The sequence below is a fragment of the Pongo pygmaeus genome, chromosome 14 (assembly GCF_028885625.2).
Source record: "Pongo pygmaeus isolate AG05252 chromosome 14, NHGRI_mPonPyg2-v2.0_pri, whole genome shotgun sequence".
NCBI lineage: Eukaryota > Metazoa > Chordata > Mammalia > Primates > Hominidae > Pongo > Pongo pygmaeus.
In genome coordinates this window covers 118,791,796-118,809,241 of record NC_072387.2, presented here as the reverse complement: position 1 = coordinate 118,809,241, position 17,446 = coordinate 118,791,796, and the positions used below count along the sequence as shown (strand labels likewise).

Here is a 17,446-nt window from a genome sequence, read left to right as displayed (position 1 = left end):
TATTTGGTGAGAAAAAATGGAAATGAGATAGTATATTTTCTATTGGTAAGACAGATCCCATAAACATTTTAAAAAAGAAAATCAGTACCATCCAAGGGTAGCTTAGATTAATACAGTAGAGACATATTTAACTCTGACTGTGAAAAATATAGATGAAAATATACCAGCAGACAACCAGTTTCTGAATTCTACTGGATTTATGCCAGACTTAATTATTTTGACAAACATCAAAGTAACTTCACGCAGAGAAAATGTGCCTATAGGAAATAGGATTTTATTTCTGAAAATGGAAACAGGAATGTAATAAAATGAAACCAACAAAGGCAACAATTATTGCCCATTATAACTAAAGCAATTTTAGAAAACCATAGAGATGAAATAAAATGGAATATATTGAGATACATGAGGACAACAACAACAACAAAAACTAACAGAAACAGATGTAAAGATATGGCATATGTGACTTGGTTATTTTGGTGCTTAAAATAATTGACTGAATAGACAGTTCTCAACATTACTCCTACAAACATAGCTACATCAATTTTTCACCGTAGAACATTCAATTACATTTTTTTTTTCCGCTTCTATAAAATAAGATAAAGATCCAAAGATTAATATTAAATGAAAGAGCTCTTGGAGAGATTTGAATTAATTGCTGTATGTTTGGTCTTTCCAAAAATTAATTTTAAGTTTTTTTTTTACAATTTAAAGACCATTATGGTAAAATATTACCTGTGTCTAAAAAACAAATAAAACTTTCAGTGTGTCATTGGCTGAACTGGAGTTTGTATTGTTTTTGAGACATATTAATCTAACAGCTCTCAACAAATATATGCAAAAAAATGTTTAATAGCTCGTTTAAGGGAAAATCTGTAAATTAAGTATAATTTAGTAGTTTTACGTATATATGAAGGAAGATTCTGAAAGTTCCAAGTGTTAGCTTTGCTAGGAATGCTCCCTGAGTGTATTATTCTGTCCCTGTATTCTATGACATTTCTCTTTGTGCACTACTGGACTTCAGAATACCTAAGTGAAAATAATTAGGGAACTCACTGACAGGTTTATCAATACTTTGTAAACACATTCTGTAGAATTTAACAATGTAGTTGTAATATTTGATTAAAAAGGCTTGATGTTTTATAGATTACTAAATAAAAAAATTATACATACATATCAAATGACTGATTTGATATAAAAGTCATTTGTAATCTAAAAGACTATATACAAATATGATTTATTATTGCTTAAATACTATGCATTAATATTCTTTAATATATTAAGGTGAAGTGAAACTTTACAAGAAATTTTATGCCACAGTTTTCTGATTCTGTGAAAGTAGAACTTAAGGTGCCAACTGGGACATTTTAATACTGAAAGAGGATTTTATTCATCATCATGCTGGGGAAATAAGCAGAAACGAGACTGGACCAAATGGGCACCTATGGCCACTCTGTTATGAGAAATTTCTTCTGCTTGTGAAAAAGAGGTATTCAGGACATACAAATCCATATGTGGCTGGGCACGGTGGCTCACGCCTGTAATCCCAGCACTTTGGGAGGCTGAGGTGGGTGGATCACCTGAGGTCAGGAGTTCAAGACCAGCCTGGCCAACATGGTGAAACCCTGTCTCTACTAAAAATACAAAAATTAGCTGGGCACCGTGGTGCACGCCTATAACCCCAGCTACTCAGGAGGCTGAGGCAGGAGAATCTCTTGAGCCCAGGAGGCAGAGGTTGCAGTAAGCCAAGATTGTGTCATTGCACTCCAGCCTGGGTGATAGAGCGAGACTCTGTCTCAAAAAAAAAAAAAAAAAATCCATACGGAACATTGAAACACACTGGAAAGTCAAAGTAGTATCATTTCCACAACTTCCAGATCTTTGGAGTCCTAAAACTTTGGCACAAGAAGCAAGATACCCCAAGAGCATGATACCTCAATGTTACAGCAGCTGTAGCATCAGTCAATATTCCTTTGGGCTGCCCACCTCAGAAACTAAGAATAGTATCTTAAGGAAATGGACATTGCTTTTTATCACATAACAAGAAAAGCAGAAATAGGCAGCCCAGGTATGGTAACCTTTTCCAGATCTTCTGGGCCTTTGATTTGTTCTAGCTTCCTGCTCTCTTATTCTTAGAAAGTAACTTTCGGCTGGGTGGGGCGGCTCATGCCTGTAATCTCAGCACTTTGGAATGCCAAGGCAGGTGGATGACCTGAGGTCAGGAGTTCGAGACCAGCCTGGCCAAGGTGGTAAAACCCTGTCTCTAGTAAAAATACAAAAATTAGCTGGGTGTGGTGGTGGGTGCCTGTAATCCCAGCTACTCGGGAGGGTGAGGCAAGAGAATCGCTTGAACCCAGGAAGCAGAGGTTGCAGTGAGCTGAGATTGTGCCATGGCACTCCAGCCTGGGCAACAACAGCGAAACTCTGTCTGGAAAAAAGAAAGTAACTTTCATTTTTTGGTTGCAAGATTACTTGGCATTACCAGATCACACACTTCTGTACCAAGAAGGAAGGCAATAGAAGGAAAGAAACAATGATGCTTGCCAGAGAAATCTGTCCTTTTTAATTCCTTGAAGCCCTATCCTGTTAAAGGCTTGCTAGATTTAGCAAATAAAAAATCTTTGACAATTACATATCATAAATGATTTTTTTTATTACAAATTCAAATTTAGCTGCATTTCTTGCATTTTACCTGGCAACTCTATGCCTGGTAGACTTCTGCATGTGTTTTAGTGGCCAGGACAGTGGCTGGTATGTTGTGTGGCCCCTACATTTATCTACTGAAACCCAGTCCTAAAAGTGATAGCGTTAAGAATCAGGGGTTTTAGGAGGTGACTAAGTCACGAGGGTGGAACCCTCAGGAGGATTAAAGCCTCTATAAAACTGTCCCGAGATCACCGCGTCCCTCTTCCACCATGTGAGGACACCGTGAAGGCACCGTCCATGAGAAACGGGTCCAGCTAAATTTGAATTTGTAATAAAAATATTATTACTAACAGAAACAGATGTAAAGATATGACATATGTGATTTGGTTATTTTGGCACTTAAAATAATGGACTGAATAGACAGTTCTCAATGTTAATCCTAGAAACACAGCTACATAAATTGTTCACTGTAGAAAATACAATGAACCTTTTTTTCTGCTTTTATAAAATAAGATAAAGATCCAAAGATTAATATTAATATCTGACATTTTTAAGACCTTCCCCCAAATCTATTGTGAGTCTTATCCTTTCACTAAGGTCAAAAGTGGCACATTGCACGATATATTATTTCATTCAAAAATCCCCATGGGGTATTTCTCCTCCCCAAGAGCCACTTGGCTGAGGCCACCCTGGGATCAACTACAAGCAGTCCCTTTTCCTGTGGCCCTCAGCACTGCTTAGGTCCCCTTCTCATAGTCTTTTCTCATCCCTAGGAAAGTGGCATTTCTTCTCTATCCCAGGTCACAGATGACTCAGAAACTCTGAAGACTCAGCCCCCACACAACCTCATCAGAGTATTCACCCAACCAAAGCTGGTCTTTCCTGATATTAGATTTTCTTTCCAGCTGCTTAGAAAATAAGATTTTCTCCATATGGTTATAATCAGTTTAAAAGCACCCAGTGGAGGCCTACCACTATTTTTGTCTCAGCCCTATAGCTACAAAGCCATTCTTCTTTAGATGCTTTTGCTGCCAGTTCAAAGATAACTGAAGAACATCTTTTTTTGGTCATTTCTTAGGCAATTATTTAGTACTTACAATGAGGCAGATATTGCTCTAAATGCTCTATTAATATTAACTCAGTTATGAAGAACAACCCTATGATACAGTTATTATTACTATCATCATCAGACTCTGATGTCCTGCAGTACAATTATGCTAACCGCCAAGGGTTAGCCCAGAGCCTACAGGTTAAGGACACAGTCCTCATCAAGACTGCCTCCATTTTAGATTCCAGCCAAAAGTTTGGGGGTCCCCAGGCCACTTGAACTTTTGAGCAATGAGCTACAAATTCTGAGATTCTCACAAGCCCCCTGGGTTTGACAATCTACTAGAATGGCTCACAAAACTCAGCAAAGTACTAATACAGCTTTATTATAAAGGATACAAATTAAGACAAGACTGGCAAACAAATACATATGAAAAAGTCTGAGAGGGTCCCAAATGCAGAGCTTCTGAGCCCCCTCCCCAAGGATGCGGGGCACATCAAACTCCAGCCCACTGATGTGCTCACCAATTCGGAGTCTCCACGGAGCTTCAATGTGCACAGTTTTTATTGGTGTCTCGTTGCATAGGCATCAGTGATGCCATCATTGGCCGCATGTTTGAACTCCATCTTGAGCCTGTCCTGGAGGTTGGGCTGGTTTTAATCACATGGTTGGTCTTTAATCACATTGTTTGTTTTTCTGGCATGACTAGGCCCCTACCCTGAGTCATCTCACCCGGTAGGATAAACTCAGATGCGATCCAAAGGGCTCATGAGTAACAAAGGTATTGTTGTTCCATGGGAAATTCCAAGGATTTGGTTCCCCCGCAGAAACCAAGGACAAAAATCAGCCAGATTCTTTACAAAACAGCACCCACATTTTGCACTTGAGTAAAAATGTCACAAAGAGGTTGACTGAATTGCTCAAGGTCATAGAGCCAGTAAATGGCAGAGCCAGGATCTGAAGCTGGATAGTGGGTCTGGAGTCTCTGCCCATAAGCACCACACCACCTGGCCTCACCAGCAACACTCAGGGAGGGAGTTCAGGCACTATCAATTTCCTTTTTAAAGCCAAATGATAAGCTTTGGAATTACAAATAAAAATGACCTCCTCGCTGAAACAATAACAGATTTAGCACATGTGTGGCATGAGTCATGTTCTTGAAGCTCCAAGCCTCAGCTAGGTGTGTATCAAATGGTTAAGTAACAGGACATGCGTCCAGGTGTTGTTTTGAGAGTTAAATGAAATTATCCAAACAAGTTTGCTCAAGATTCAACACCTGTTAACTGTAGTAAAAAATATCAGTTGTCAAAATTGTTGTTGTTATTATTACAAATAATAAGTAAAAAAACCCCTTTCATCAATGAACTACTCCACTTAGGCAACATGTAGAATTTCTGTGGGCTTTTTCTCACGGGCTCCATGACCTAGAATATTAGAGATGCAAGTTGGCACATATCCAAACTGCTCAGTGATGAAAACCCTGGGTGAGCATGTCCGTGCTCAGACGCTAAAGGGCATATTCAGCAGCAGCTGTTTCATTAGTGGCAATAACAGCAAGTGAGGCACTTAAATACATCTAAAGACAGAAAGGCAACACAGAGAGGAGGTGCCCAGTCAGAAGGAACAGAGGAGCAGAGTGAAGAGCAGTCAAGTATGGAAAAAAGACAAAGCAGGCTTACAGGGATCTGGCCTTACAGATACAGAATGTTACAGGTGGAAGAGCCTTTGAAATTAAAGCTGCACATTTTTAGACTTGAGCTTGAAAGTCAGGCAACATGGTGAAAACTTAGGAATGCTGATTGGGTAGGAGACATCTTAGAAAATGTGAAATATGGGATAATCTGATAGCATAGGTATTTCCAATTCATCAAATATTTAAAGACAGGCAGTGTTTACTGACAGCAGGCCATAGTGGAAGTGATGTCCTTAACCTTACTAAATCATGATTTACTGCACAAAACGCTCACTGAAGCAATAAATATGAGTTTATTGTAAAGCAGAAATTTGACTTGTATCCTGAGATAACAGAAAAACGAACTATTCCATTCTTTTTTGCAGTTGCAGCAAAATAGATTCTGGGAGAAAAAAAAAACAAGTCACCTTTAGAATAGAAAGGAATAGGAAGTTGGGGTTAAAACTGATGAAGAAAAATGAGCAGCCATGGTTCAGATGACGGAATACATGGTGAAGTCATGGACAGTTGTTCCCCCTTTTTTGTTGTTCTTATATATAAAACTCCTATGAATATGTACAGGTTTTTGTGTAGACATACATTTTCATTATCTGGGAGATAAACAATGCCCCTAGGAGAAGAATTTATGGGTCATGCGGTAAATCTACGTTCAACTGTTTGAGAACTGCCAGATTGTTTTTCATCACTGCCTCACCATTTGACATTCCCACTACCACCATACGAGAGTGGCAGTTCCTCCACATCCTTGCCAACACTGATTTGCCTTTATTTTTTGGTTCTTTATTAATGGCCATTCTACGAAGTATAAAGTGGTATCTCATGGTGGTTTCCATTTGGATTTTTCTGATAAATAATGTAGAGTATTTTTGTGTGTGCTTATGGGCTATGATTGTATCTTCTTTGAAGAAACATATATTCAAATGCATTGCCCATTTTTAAGGGAGTTATTTGTCTTTTTATTGTTGAGTTGTAAGCATCCTTTTACATTTTGTTAGATATAGCACTGAAGAAATTTTCTCCCATTGTGTGTCTTTTTTTTCACTTTCTTATTACTGTCTTTGAAACCACTAAAATCTTCAGTTTATCTATTTTTGCTTTTATTGCATCTTTCAGTGTCATATCTAAGAAACCATTGCCTCATCTAAGGTCAGAAAGATTTACATTTTTTAAAGAGAGTTTTATAGTTTTATCTCTTACATTAGGCCAGTGATCCATTTTGAGTTAATTTTTACGTATGATATAAAGTTCAAGTCCAACTCATTATATTGCATGTGAATATCCAGTTGTCTCAGTACTGTTTATTGTAAAAGGCTATTCTTTCCCATAGAATCACCTTGGCATTCTTTGCAAAAATCAGTTAACCAGAAATGTAAGGGGTTCTTTTTGGATTCTCAGTTCTATTCTGTTGATATATTTCCATCCTATGCCAGTATCACAATATCTTAGTTACTATAGATTTTAAGTCACAATGTCTTAGTTACTATAGATTTTAAGTAAGTTTTGAAATAGGGTTGTGTGAGTTCTCCAACTTTGTTCTTTTTTCACATAATTATTTTAGGAATTCTGGGTCCTTGAATTGTTATGTGATTTTAAAAATTAGCCTATCAATTTTTGCAAAAAGTCATTTGGTATTTTTATAGAGATTGTGTTAACAATATTAAGTCTTCTAATCCATGAATTTAATATTTCTTTCCATATATTTAGGCTCTTTAATTTCTTTCAGTGATGTTTTGTAGTTTTCAGTGTAAAAACTTGAAGTTCTTTTCGTAAATTTTCTTGTCTTTGGTTTTTCTTATGTTGTTGTAAATTATTTTTAATTTTTCCTTTTTTTCTACCCTACTGGGTAAGCATGTTTTCAATCTCATTTTTAAATTATGAATTGCTGTGTATAGAAATACAGATTGTTTCTGTGCCTTGATCTTGGGTATTGCCATCCTCCTGAACTATATTCTTAGTTCAAACAGGATTTTTTAATAAATTCCTTAGAATTTTCTATATACAAGATTATGTCATCTGAACATAGAGATAGTCTTACTTCTTCATTTCCAGTTTGGATACTATTTATTTATTTATTTATTTATTTATTTTCTTGCTAGGTTGCTCTAGCTAAAACCACCAATACAATGTTGAACAGAGCTGGTGACAGCAGACACTCTTGCCTTTGTCCTCATCTTATGGGGTAAGTGATCAGTCACCATTGAGTATGACATTAGCCCTGTTTTGTTTTTGTTTTGTTTTGTTTCTTTTTTTTTTAAATTTTTTGGTACTTCCCTCTTATCAGGTTGAGAAAATTTCCTGCCATTCTTAGTTTATTTACTTTTTTCCTCATAAAAGGGTGTTGGGCTTTGTCAAATGCTTTTTCTGCATATATTGAGATAATCATGTGATTTTGTTCTTTATTCTATTAACATGATATACCATATTTTCTGATTTTTGAATGCTCAGCCTTGCTTTCTTGTCATAAATCTCACAAGGACATATTGTGAAATCCTTTTTATATGTGGCTCAACCTGATTTGCTGGTGTTTTATTTAGGTGCCTTAAAGCTATATTCATAAGGTTGTTATTTTCTTTTTATCTGACATTTTTATTTGATTTTTGTATCCGGGTAATTCTGACCTGATAGAATGAGTCAAAAACAATTCCCTGCTCTTCTGTTTTTGAAAGTGTTTGTGACAGATTGGTGTTAATTCTTTAAACATTTGGAAGAATTCAGCCTTGAAGTCATGTGGATATTAGCTTTTGTTTGTGAGAAGTTTTTGATGACTAATTCAATCTCTTTACTTGCTGTAGGTCTATTACAATGTTCTCTTTCTTCTTGAGTTAGTTTTGTTTCTTGGTGTTTTCTTGGAATTCATCAATTTCATCTAGGTTATCTAATATTTTGGTATACAATTGTTCATAATATTTCCTTTTAATTATTTTTGTTTCTGTAAATTCAGGAGTAATGTTCCTCTTTCATTTTGGATTTCAGTAAAAGAATGTTCCATGTGCAATTGAAAAGAATATGTATTCCACTATTTCTGGATGAAGTGTTCTAAATATGTCTGTTAGATCTGGTTGGTTTATAGTGTTATTTAAATCTTCTATTCCCTTGTTGATATTTTGCCTACTTGTTCTATTTGTTTTTGAAAGTTGGGCATTAACATATTTAACCATTCAAACTAAATATTAGCCATAACGCAAAGCTCTTTCCAGCCACCACAACACTACCTCTGAAGAATATGAATATATAAATTCACAGAGATCTGTTTTAGAGGGGTTGTATTAGAATATCCAGATTTTTGTATATTTGCTTTTTGTACATTTTCACCATGGGTATTTCTATGCTTTTAAATGAACTTGTGTATCATGCTAAAACACTTCATAAAGTTTTCCATGTTTGTCTTAGTTCTTTAAATGCATATTTTAGCAGTAGCATTCTGGAGGTAACAAGCTTTCCAATGTTTAATAATTTAGCTTCCAGTAATTTTATAGGTGCTATCAATTTTTTATAATATTGCTCTGGATACACAATTTCTTTACCTGACTGCTGTTAACGAAGGCCTTTAAAATGATGTGACAGACTTTACAACAAGGTCCCACAGATTACATGCAATATTATTTATTCATAGAGATTTACTTATTGATGTAGATATTCACAGTCCATCTCTACCTGACAATGTTTGCTATCTGTTTTGTTATATATTCCAAGCACCACAGTCAGTAGATTCTGAACAAATATTTAGAATATTTAAACATGAATGAATATGTAAGCATACCTAAGTTATATACATAACACCTGTGTTTGTATATCCATATGCTGGCAAAGAGAAACTCTGGAAACATAAGCATTATTTTATGAGTTAAATGAACACTTATTCTTCAGTAAATTTAACATTAATTTGAATGTGAGTTGTTATTTGTCATTCTTATTAGTCACACTTTGTGTCCCTTTTCCAGACCTTGAAAATGATGTCAATCCATTTGATATTTTCAATGCAACAGGAAAGTTATTTTTAGGAGATAACATACACAACAATAAATGATTAGTTTTATGCTTATGAGAGAAAAAAACTATATATCAGTATTTTAAAATTTAAAAAATTTTAAAATTAAAAAAATATATATATCAGTATTTTCTATTTCAGGAAAGTTAGCCATAATGATAATCACTGGATACCTCACTATCAGTTTAGCTAAAATCTTGGAGTGTGTTTAAAATATTATTTGGTCTCATGGCACACGAAACTGATTTAATAACTGATATAGCAATTTTTTTTAAAATCAGAGAGTTTTTATAAAATTATGTTTAACTCATCACTGTAAACAACTATTGTTTGGTACATACATTGATAAACCATTTTAATTGTTCTAACTCTTTTGGCTGAGAGTCAGACTTACTATTGGCTCTAAAATGACCAGCAGGTAGAGAAGGTGGCAAATGAGAATAAGCAGGAAGACACTTACAGCTTATTCGACAGTACAGGGAGATCGTGGATGATCTCTTCATAGGGCTCTTCTTGTGCTAAGGTAGAAGCAGATAAAGGCTCTTTCATTTTTTCTTCCCAGGCAATTTCGGCTTTCAGCAGCATTTCCTCAATAAACTCAGAGGCAGCAATATCTACAAGAAAAAAATAAGAAAATCAGAAAAATGATGGGTAGTGATAGCACATAAATCTATTTACTTTCAATAATTCCGATATGCTTAAAATGCCAAAAATTTATCAGTGTATGAATCAAAACAAAAAACCTTAAAGGTTTATGGCTGGGATAAAATTGAAGTACTGTCATTTTAAAAGACTATTTTGTTTTACATCAGTGACATATTTAATTATAAATTAAATAGAAAATAGTATACACTGGATGGTGATATGTAAAATAAAAAATCATTGAGAATCTAAGCTTGAACAAACTTAATGTCATTTCATTTTCAGTAAAACTTGTCCTGCATCTTGGTGACTATGAACCAAAATTACAGAAATAGTTACACTTTCCCATCGACTGGGTTATAAAGCGTGTAACTGGCATTCTATAAACATTCTACTAAATGGGTAGTTGTACAGGTAAATACTCAGTTGTATTATTTAAACAAGGGATCTGCCCTCTAGCCATAATATTTTTACCTTTATCAATTGCAAATAAAAATAAACATATTTCCTTACAAATTACACATAACAGTAACATCTGAACATGTTTGGGCAACAACATAGTTATGTATCAATCAAGTTTATACTAACAACAATTACTGATATAGAAACTGACACAGATCATGAGGAAAAAAATCAACATTCATATCAATTAAGAACCTACTGGAGGCAGCTGCTTCTTCTCAATCGTCAGGACCAGACTGTGTGACCACCTCTGTCTATAGAGTTATGTGGTCTTCTGGGCTGGTTACAGTAATGTAGCCGCCACAAGAAGATATTTATGTAAAGATTTTATCATTTTTGCCTCAGATTAAATTATATACATGTAAAAAGTAGGTGAGCGTTCAGCTTTCTTACTTTGGGAGACTAAATTTCTGTCCCACCTAACAAATTATTTTTCCCGCAGATATATTTTTATGAATCCACTCCAAATTCAAGAAACATAAAATAACAGCAATATACTATAGTACTGATGACGACTTTCATTTGCTCAGTTATAGCATGGGTTTCTGGTTTACTGTTCTGTGCTCTATTCTTGCATCTGGTTTTATCTAGTTTTATCTTCTTGCTGCCTAGATTACTGGCATATCTGCTTTAGTTGAAATCTCTCACTGCATTAGAACTCTTTGCTTTTTGCATGTGATAAAAGTATTTTTATTCAACTAGCATATCTTTACTGAGGATCTATTATGGGCCCAGCACTGTGTCTTATATTGCCAACAGGCCATGAATAAGGTACTAGGTTGCCGGTCGACTTTGCGTGACCAATGTGGTAAAGGTTGCCTGAGAGCGTCCTCATGCACTGTGCTAAGATGACCAGCGCTGAGTCTAGACCAGAAGTTCATTCATTGCCTCCGTTCCTAAGATTGTCAACTGCCGCACCTGGACATCTGTTTGAAATGACACTAGACCTAAATGGTGAGAGTATGCCATGGGAGTCCATGCAGTCAAAGGTCAGTCACACCCTCCCTTGTCTGGGAAAGAAGCCAGGAATACGAACTTGAAAAATGTGAGCTACTGTTAGAACCAGACTAGAGTTAACAGAGGATGTGACTTGTATTCACAGTAAACACATTTTTAAAAAGAAAATACCTAAAAATTTATATTTGTTCTTTTGATATTTATCATTAGCATACTAATATAGTTAATGTTAAAATTACTAGACTATAAGTAATATTAGCTTGATTCTCAAGTTTGTGACTATTAAGCTGTCTAAAATTTCTGTTTGGTAAATCTTCAGTTTAACAGAGAAGATGAAGTAATAAACATTAGACAATGATACTTAATTCCAATAAATAGCAAATAGAGAAAAATCCCTTCTTCTGGCTTTAACTGGAGATTTATTAGAAATTCATACTCCTGAAAGTATATCAAATGACAAATCTCAAAAGTAAAGTACGTTTAAGTTAGCAGAGGTATAGCAAGAGGAAGAATATATTTATTAAGTTATTCAGATCAATTACTGTCTTCAAAATTTTGATATTACGGTATTACCTATGCTAGATTTTTCTCTTTGTTATTCAGAACTCTTTTTACTATTGCAAAAATAATTATGAGTAGTAACTTTCTGTTAAATTTTGAAAGCCACAAAATTAATGTAGCATCCATTTATTAAATAAGTATATGAATATACAAAAGGGCAGTGACTAAAACAATTTTAGAAATCTTCAAAAATATATTTATTAAAAAATAAGTAACATTAAGTTGAGATTTTCAAAGTTTTAAATTTGCATGAGAATGTCAGCCTCTGTATTTTTCTTGTAGTTTAAATATCTGCACAGATAATAACGCTATTATTTTTCAAAAATACCTTAACGGATAAGCATGTATTTGGTAGGATGAGATATTAGTTAAATAACAGTAAAAATGTATTTTAAAGTAAGTTACACTGAATGAATCACTATCCTGAAAGTTTAAAACATGAAAGGCAAAATACAACAAAGTACAACAGTACAGTGTAGATTAAACTGTGAATAGCCTCTTGCAATGGAGCTGTGCATAGGCGATGATGAATTGTGCTTGAACTGGGCTGGTTGTTACACAGCTTCACAGGCATGTCCAGCTCTCACTTTGTAGCTGTGCTGAAGATGGATGGATACTCCAATATGAAAGGAAGAAAACAGTACCTGCTCAATGGTCCAAGGATGCTCCTAACCTACCTGACGGCTTCTCCTCATTGCAGTTCACAAGGTGTGGGTTTGCCTGATGCATCAGAAGAAGTTTCACCAGGTTTGTCTGAAATATTAAAGATAATTGAAATGGGAACCACCATGGCAGAAGCTAGGATTCATCAGTAAGTCATACACTGTGCTGTCCAACTAGCAGCTGGCATGAGACAGTATCAGCATTCCCAGACAGAAGTCCTTCCTGTCCCCTTTCCCAGTGCCTTTTCTAAAAATGTCAGATACTCAAATTATTTCAGCCCTTTCTGGATTCACAACAAAAATTATTTATCCAATAAGGATTTAATCACTGAAGATTTGAAAAGGATACTTTATAACTTTCAGGTTTATATTATATGTATTTTTAGGATGAGAAACTAGTTACATAACAGTAAAAATGTATTTTAAAGTAAGTTACACTGAATGAATCACTACACTGAAACTTTAAAACATGAAAGGCAATATACAACAAAGTACAACAGGACAGTGTAGACTATACGCCATAATATAACCTGAAAGTACATTAGCTATACTCCTTATGTGAGGAATTATATGGTATAGTGTGTTTTGTTCTGTTTTAATTGAGCAATTCATTAAAGTCTAACTTGTTGGCATTGTTCTTCTATGACAGCAACATGGGCAGTAGGAACCTAAAGTCACATTGGACAATTAGAAAAATGCAGTCTCAAGTAAGAGTTAAGTGACTTGATAAATTAACATATATTTTAAATTATTATAATATATCACACATATAAAGGGTATATATAATATACATGTGTTATTGAAAGGGCAATAATAAATTTCTGTATACTCCACTTTTAAAAATATGTACTCAACATTTTTTTTTAATGCTATCTTCGTGTGTTTCTCCCCGAAACTGTGCCTCTCTCTATTTCCCAGAGCTGGCCACTATCATGACTTTTCGGCTAACCATTAATAGCTTCTCTATATGCTTAGTACACACACATGGAAGTATCCCTAAGCAACATATTGCTTAATCTGTTTGTGACATTTATAGAAATGAAATCCTATTGTATAGATTCTTGCATGCCTTGTTTTCATGGCTTACCATGAAACTTTTGAGTCATCAGACTTGATGGGTTTAACCAAGGCTCGTTCTTTTTCTTGGCTGCATTGAATTGTATTGTACTAATATATCACAATTGATCCACCTTTCTCCCAGTGCATATTCAAGCCATTTGCAGTCATTTATTTGTTTTTACAAATAATGTTCCCATAAGTATTCTCATTTATATCTCTTGATGCACACATACAAGACTTTCTTCAGGATATATGTACTTAGAAATGAAATTGCTGGGGTATCAGTTTGGACAGCATCAAAGTGACTAGATAGTGCTAATATATTTTTTCCCAAGAGATTGCTCAGATTTACACTCCTACTCCTAACAATTGCTCTACATTCTACTTCATAGTTTTATTACCAGGCATTTACTTGTTGTTAAATTCTTGGGTGTAAAAGAAGAGATCATTGTGGTTTATGGTGCATTGCTTTGAAAATGGAGCAGGACTCTCCTGGATTTCTTTTTGGTATGATTTTATATGATGCTTTTGAAAGTTATTACTTTCTAGGGATTTGCCAGTTTTGCCTAAGTTTCCAAATGTGCTGACATGATGTTGTTGGTTATATCTCCTTATTGTGCTTTTTCTTTTATTGTCTTTTTAATAGCTGTGCTGTTTGTATAGTTATGTTTCCATTTGCATGCACACTATCAGTCATTTTGTGCATGCCCTCTCTATCTTTCTGACCAATATTTCCCAAACTTGGTTCACCTCATTAATGCTTACAAGAACCAGTGTGAGGTATTGTTGATTTTTTCTATGGTATTTTTGCTTAACAGTTCAATCACTTTGACTTTTATCTGTTTTATATTCTCATTTATGCATTCTGTATTTGTTTTATTAATCTCTGTCTTTTTTATTTTTATTTATTATTATTATTATTTTTTGAGATGTTGTTTCACTTTCTCACCCAGGCTGGAGTGCAGTGGTACCATCTCGGCTCACCGCAACCGCCTTCTCCCAGGTTCAAGCGATTCTCATGTCTCAGCCTCCAGAGTAGCTGGGATTGCTGGCATGCACCACCACACCTAGATAATTTTTATATTTTTAATAGAGTTGGGGGTTCGTCATGTTGGCCAGGATGGTCTTGAACTCCTAACCTCAAGTGATCAGCCCGACTTGGTCTCCCAAAGTGCTGAGATTACAGGCGTGAGCCACTGAGCCTGGCCTGTTTTATCAATGTCTTAAAAACTTTGTAAGTTGTAACATTATTTTTCAAACTTGTCTTTTACAATATAGACATTTAAGGTTGCTATGCAAACTTAAAGGCTGTAAATTTTCATCAAGTGAAAATTACCACCACTTTCTTTATGTCTCAAATAGGGACAGAGAAAATGCAATTTTTTATTATGATTCTGTTCCAAATATTTTAAAATGGTCATTGTATGTCTTTTTGATTTATAGAGAATAGTAAGTCCTGAAATAATGTGTGTTTCTGTAATACAAAGTAGCTCCTACTCAATTGATAAATGTTGGTAGGTACTATTTTTTCCTAGGCAAGAGGAGCCAAAACAATGGAAGTCAAATCATAAAATTAAAAGACCTCAACAGTGTTGTGCTGGAAACTGAAGTCATCTTAGCTGTATTTCTAAGAATATTCTTTTTTTTAAACAATGAAGTAATTTAAAGGCACTAAAATGGACAATACTAAGTGCACAGTTATAAAATTTGGGCAAATGTGTGTACCTGTGTAATCAGCACCACAAATAAGATATAGAACATTTCTCATCACCAACAGTTCCCCCCTGTCCCACTGTGGTCAGTCTTCATCCCATACAAGAAAACACAGTGTGATTTATAGCACCCCAGATTAGTTGTGTCTATTCTTAAACTTCACATAAATAAAACACAGAAATATATATGTTTGCCCAATATAATATTCTTGAGATTCGTCCATGCTTGTGCATGCATTGACACGTTCTCTCTTCATTGTTGAGTTGTAGCCCATTGTACAACTACATTATAATATGTTCACCATTTTCTTCTTGAGAGTTGAGCCATTCGTTTCTGGCTCTTTGAATAAGGCTACTATGGACATATGTCATTTTAGTCAATGTAGATTTTCATTTTTTCTCTTTTGAACATTCTAAATAGAATTCTGGGTAGTCTGGTAAGTGTATATTTAACTTTATAAGAAATTGCCAGAAAAGTTTACCAAGTGGTTTTACTATTTTTTTATCCTCACTGACAATTTTGCCACGTGCTCTCCAACACTTGATATTGTCATAGTAAAACAATTTTAGCCCCTGATGTACTATCTCATTGTAGGTTAATTTACATTTCCCTGATGACTAGTGACATTGAACACTTTCATGTGCTTAATGACCGTCTTTTGTGAATTGTCTACTCAATAATTTCTTGTCTACTTATTACTGCATTGTTTAACTTTTTACTATTAGTCTATCTGCATTTTTATATGATCTGGATGCATTTTTCAGATATATGTATTGTAGTGGGAAACCAGGGACTGGAGAGACCAAGTGGCGTTCAGGAGGGTATATTTTAGGTGTACACTGGCTCAGCGGACATGCATCCTGAAAGTCTGAGCAGCAAACAAAGAAAATGAACACCTTTTATGCACGTTCAGGCAGGAATTACATGATGCAGGAAGCTGGCTTACAAAAGCGAGAACAAAGCAGTTAATTATCAGGTGACATTCTTAGGACTCAGCTTACATCTTGGGAAACATGTCTTGCAACTTATGCTTATGGATTGTGTGACCTTGCAGTTGCACAGCAAGAAAAACAGCTTACAGAACTTACAAAATACGTGGGGGAGAGATATGGTTAATGCTGCACAGACCTTACAGAGGATCAGTTAATATTCTCTCTTAACTCTTACTTGGGGTGGGTGGGGCGAGGCACTACTTCATGCCCATTCTAGCGTAAACTTAAATTGTAAATTTAATTTCTTTTAATTTTTCCACTTTAGTATTACATATATTTCCTCTCATTCTATGGCTTGCCTCGTCATATTCTTAAAAAATGTCTTTTGATGAGCAGAAAGACACTTTTATTTCTTTTAAGTACAATATCTGTACCTATTTTTATCTACTCAAAGTTCATAATAATATTCTACTATAGTTTCTTCTGAAAGCTTTATAATTTTAACTTTTATAGTTGGTCCATTTCAAGTGAGTTTTTGTGAATGCCATGTAAAGGCCCGGATGGTCCAGCACCATTTGTTTTTCAGCAACATTTGTGGAGAAGACCATTTTTTCTTATTGAATTGCCTTGAGACCTTCATAGGAAATCAATTGGCTTGTTATGTTCATTTGTAGCCACTATATTTTAGGTTCCATTCATCTACTGGTCTATCCTTGCTGTATTACCTAACAACTTTATGTGTATAGATTTATAGCAAGTTTTGAAATCTTACAAGTGAAAGACTTATAGTAAGTCTTGAAAAAAGTCTGTGTCTTATTCCTTCAAGAACATTTTGTCTATTATAGGTACTTTGCATTCCATAATTTTTAGGATGAATTTTCCAATTTCTATAAAAAGAAGACTGCCAGGCTTGAGGTTGGGATTGTTTTAAATAGGTAGCTACTACATTAGTTTGATATGCCTTAACAAATCACCACAAGGTTCGTGGCTTAAACAATAAAAATGTATTGTCTTACAATTCTGTAGGTCAGAAGTCTGACACAGGTATCACTGGGCTGACACCAGGGCTCTGGTAGCATGTTCCTT

The 17,446-nt window shown here is 35.0% G+C and overlaps 1 protein-coding gene across 4 annotated transcripts in view; it reads right to left on the bottom strand.

Annotated features, from left to right (window-relative positions):
- The window catches only part of MYO16 (myosin XVI), a 719,880-nt gene that overhangs the window by 375,977 nt on the left and 326,457 nt on the right, over nt 1-17,446 (bottom strand). For all 4 annotated transcript variants that reach the window (XM_063651142.1, XM_063651143.1, XM_054446940.2 and 1 more), the window contains 2 exons: nt 12,672-12,747; nt 9,833-9,986 (listed from right to left, as the gene is read on the bottom strand). In XM_063651142.1, coding sequence (XP_063507212.1) covers nt 9,833-9,986; nt 12,672-12,747 — 230 coding nt within the window. The remainder of the gene's footprint in view (nt 1-9,832; nt 9,987-12,671; nt 12,748-17,446) is intronic.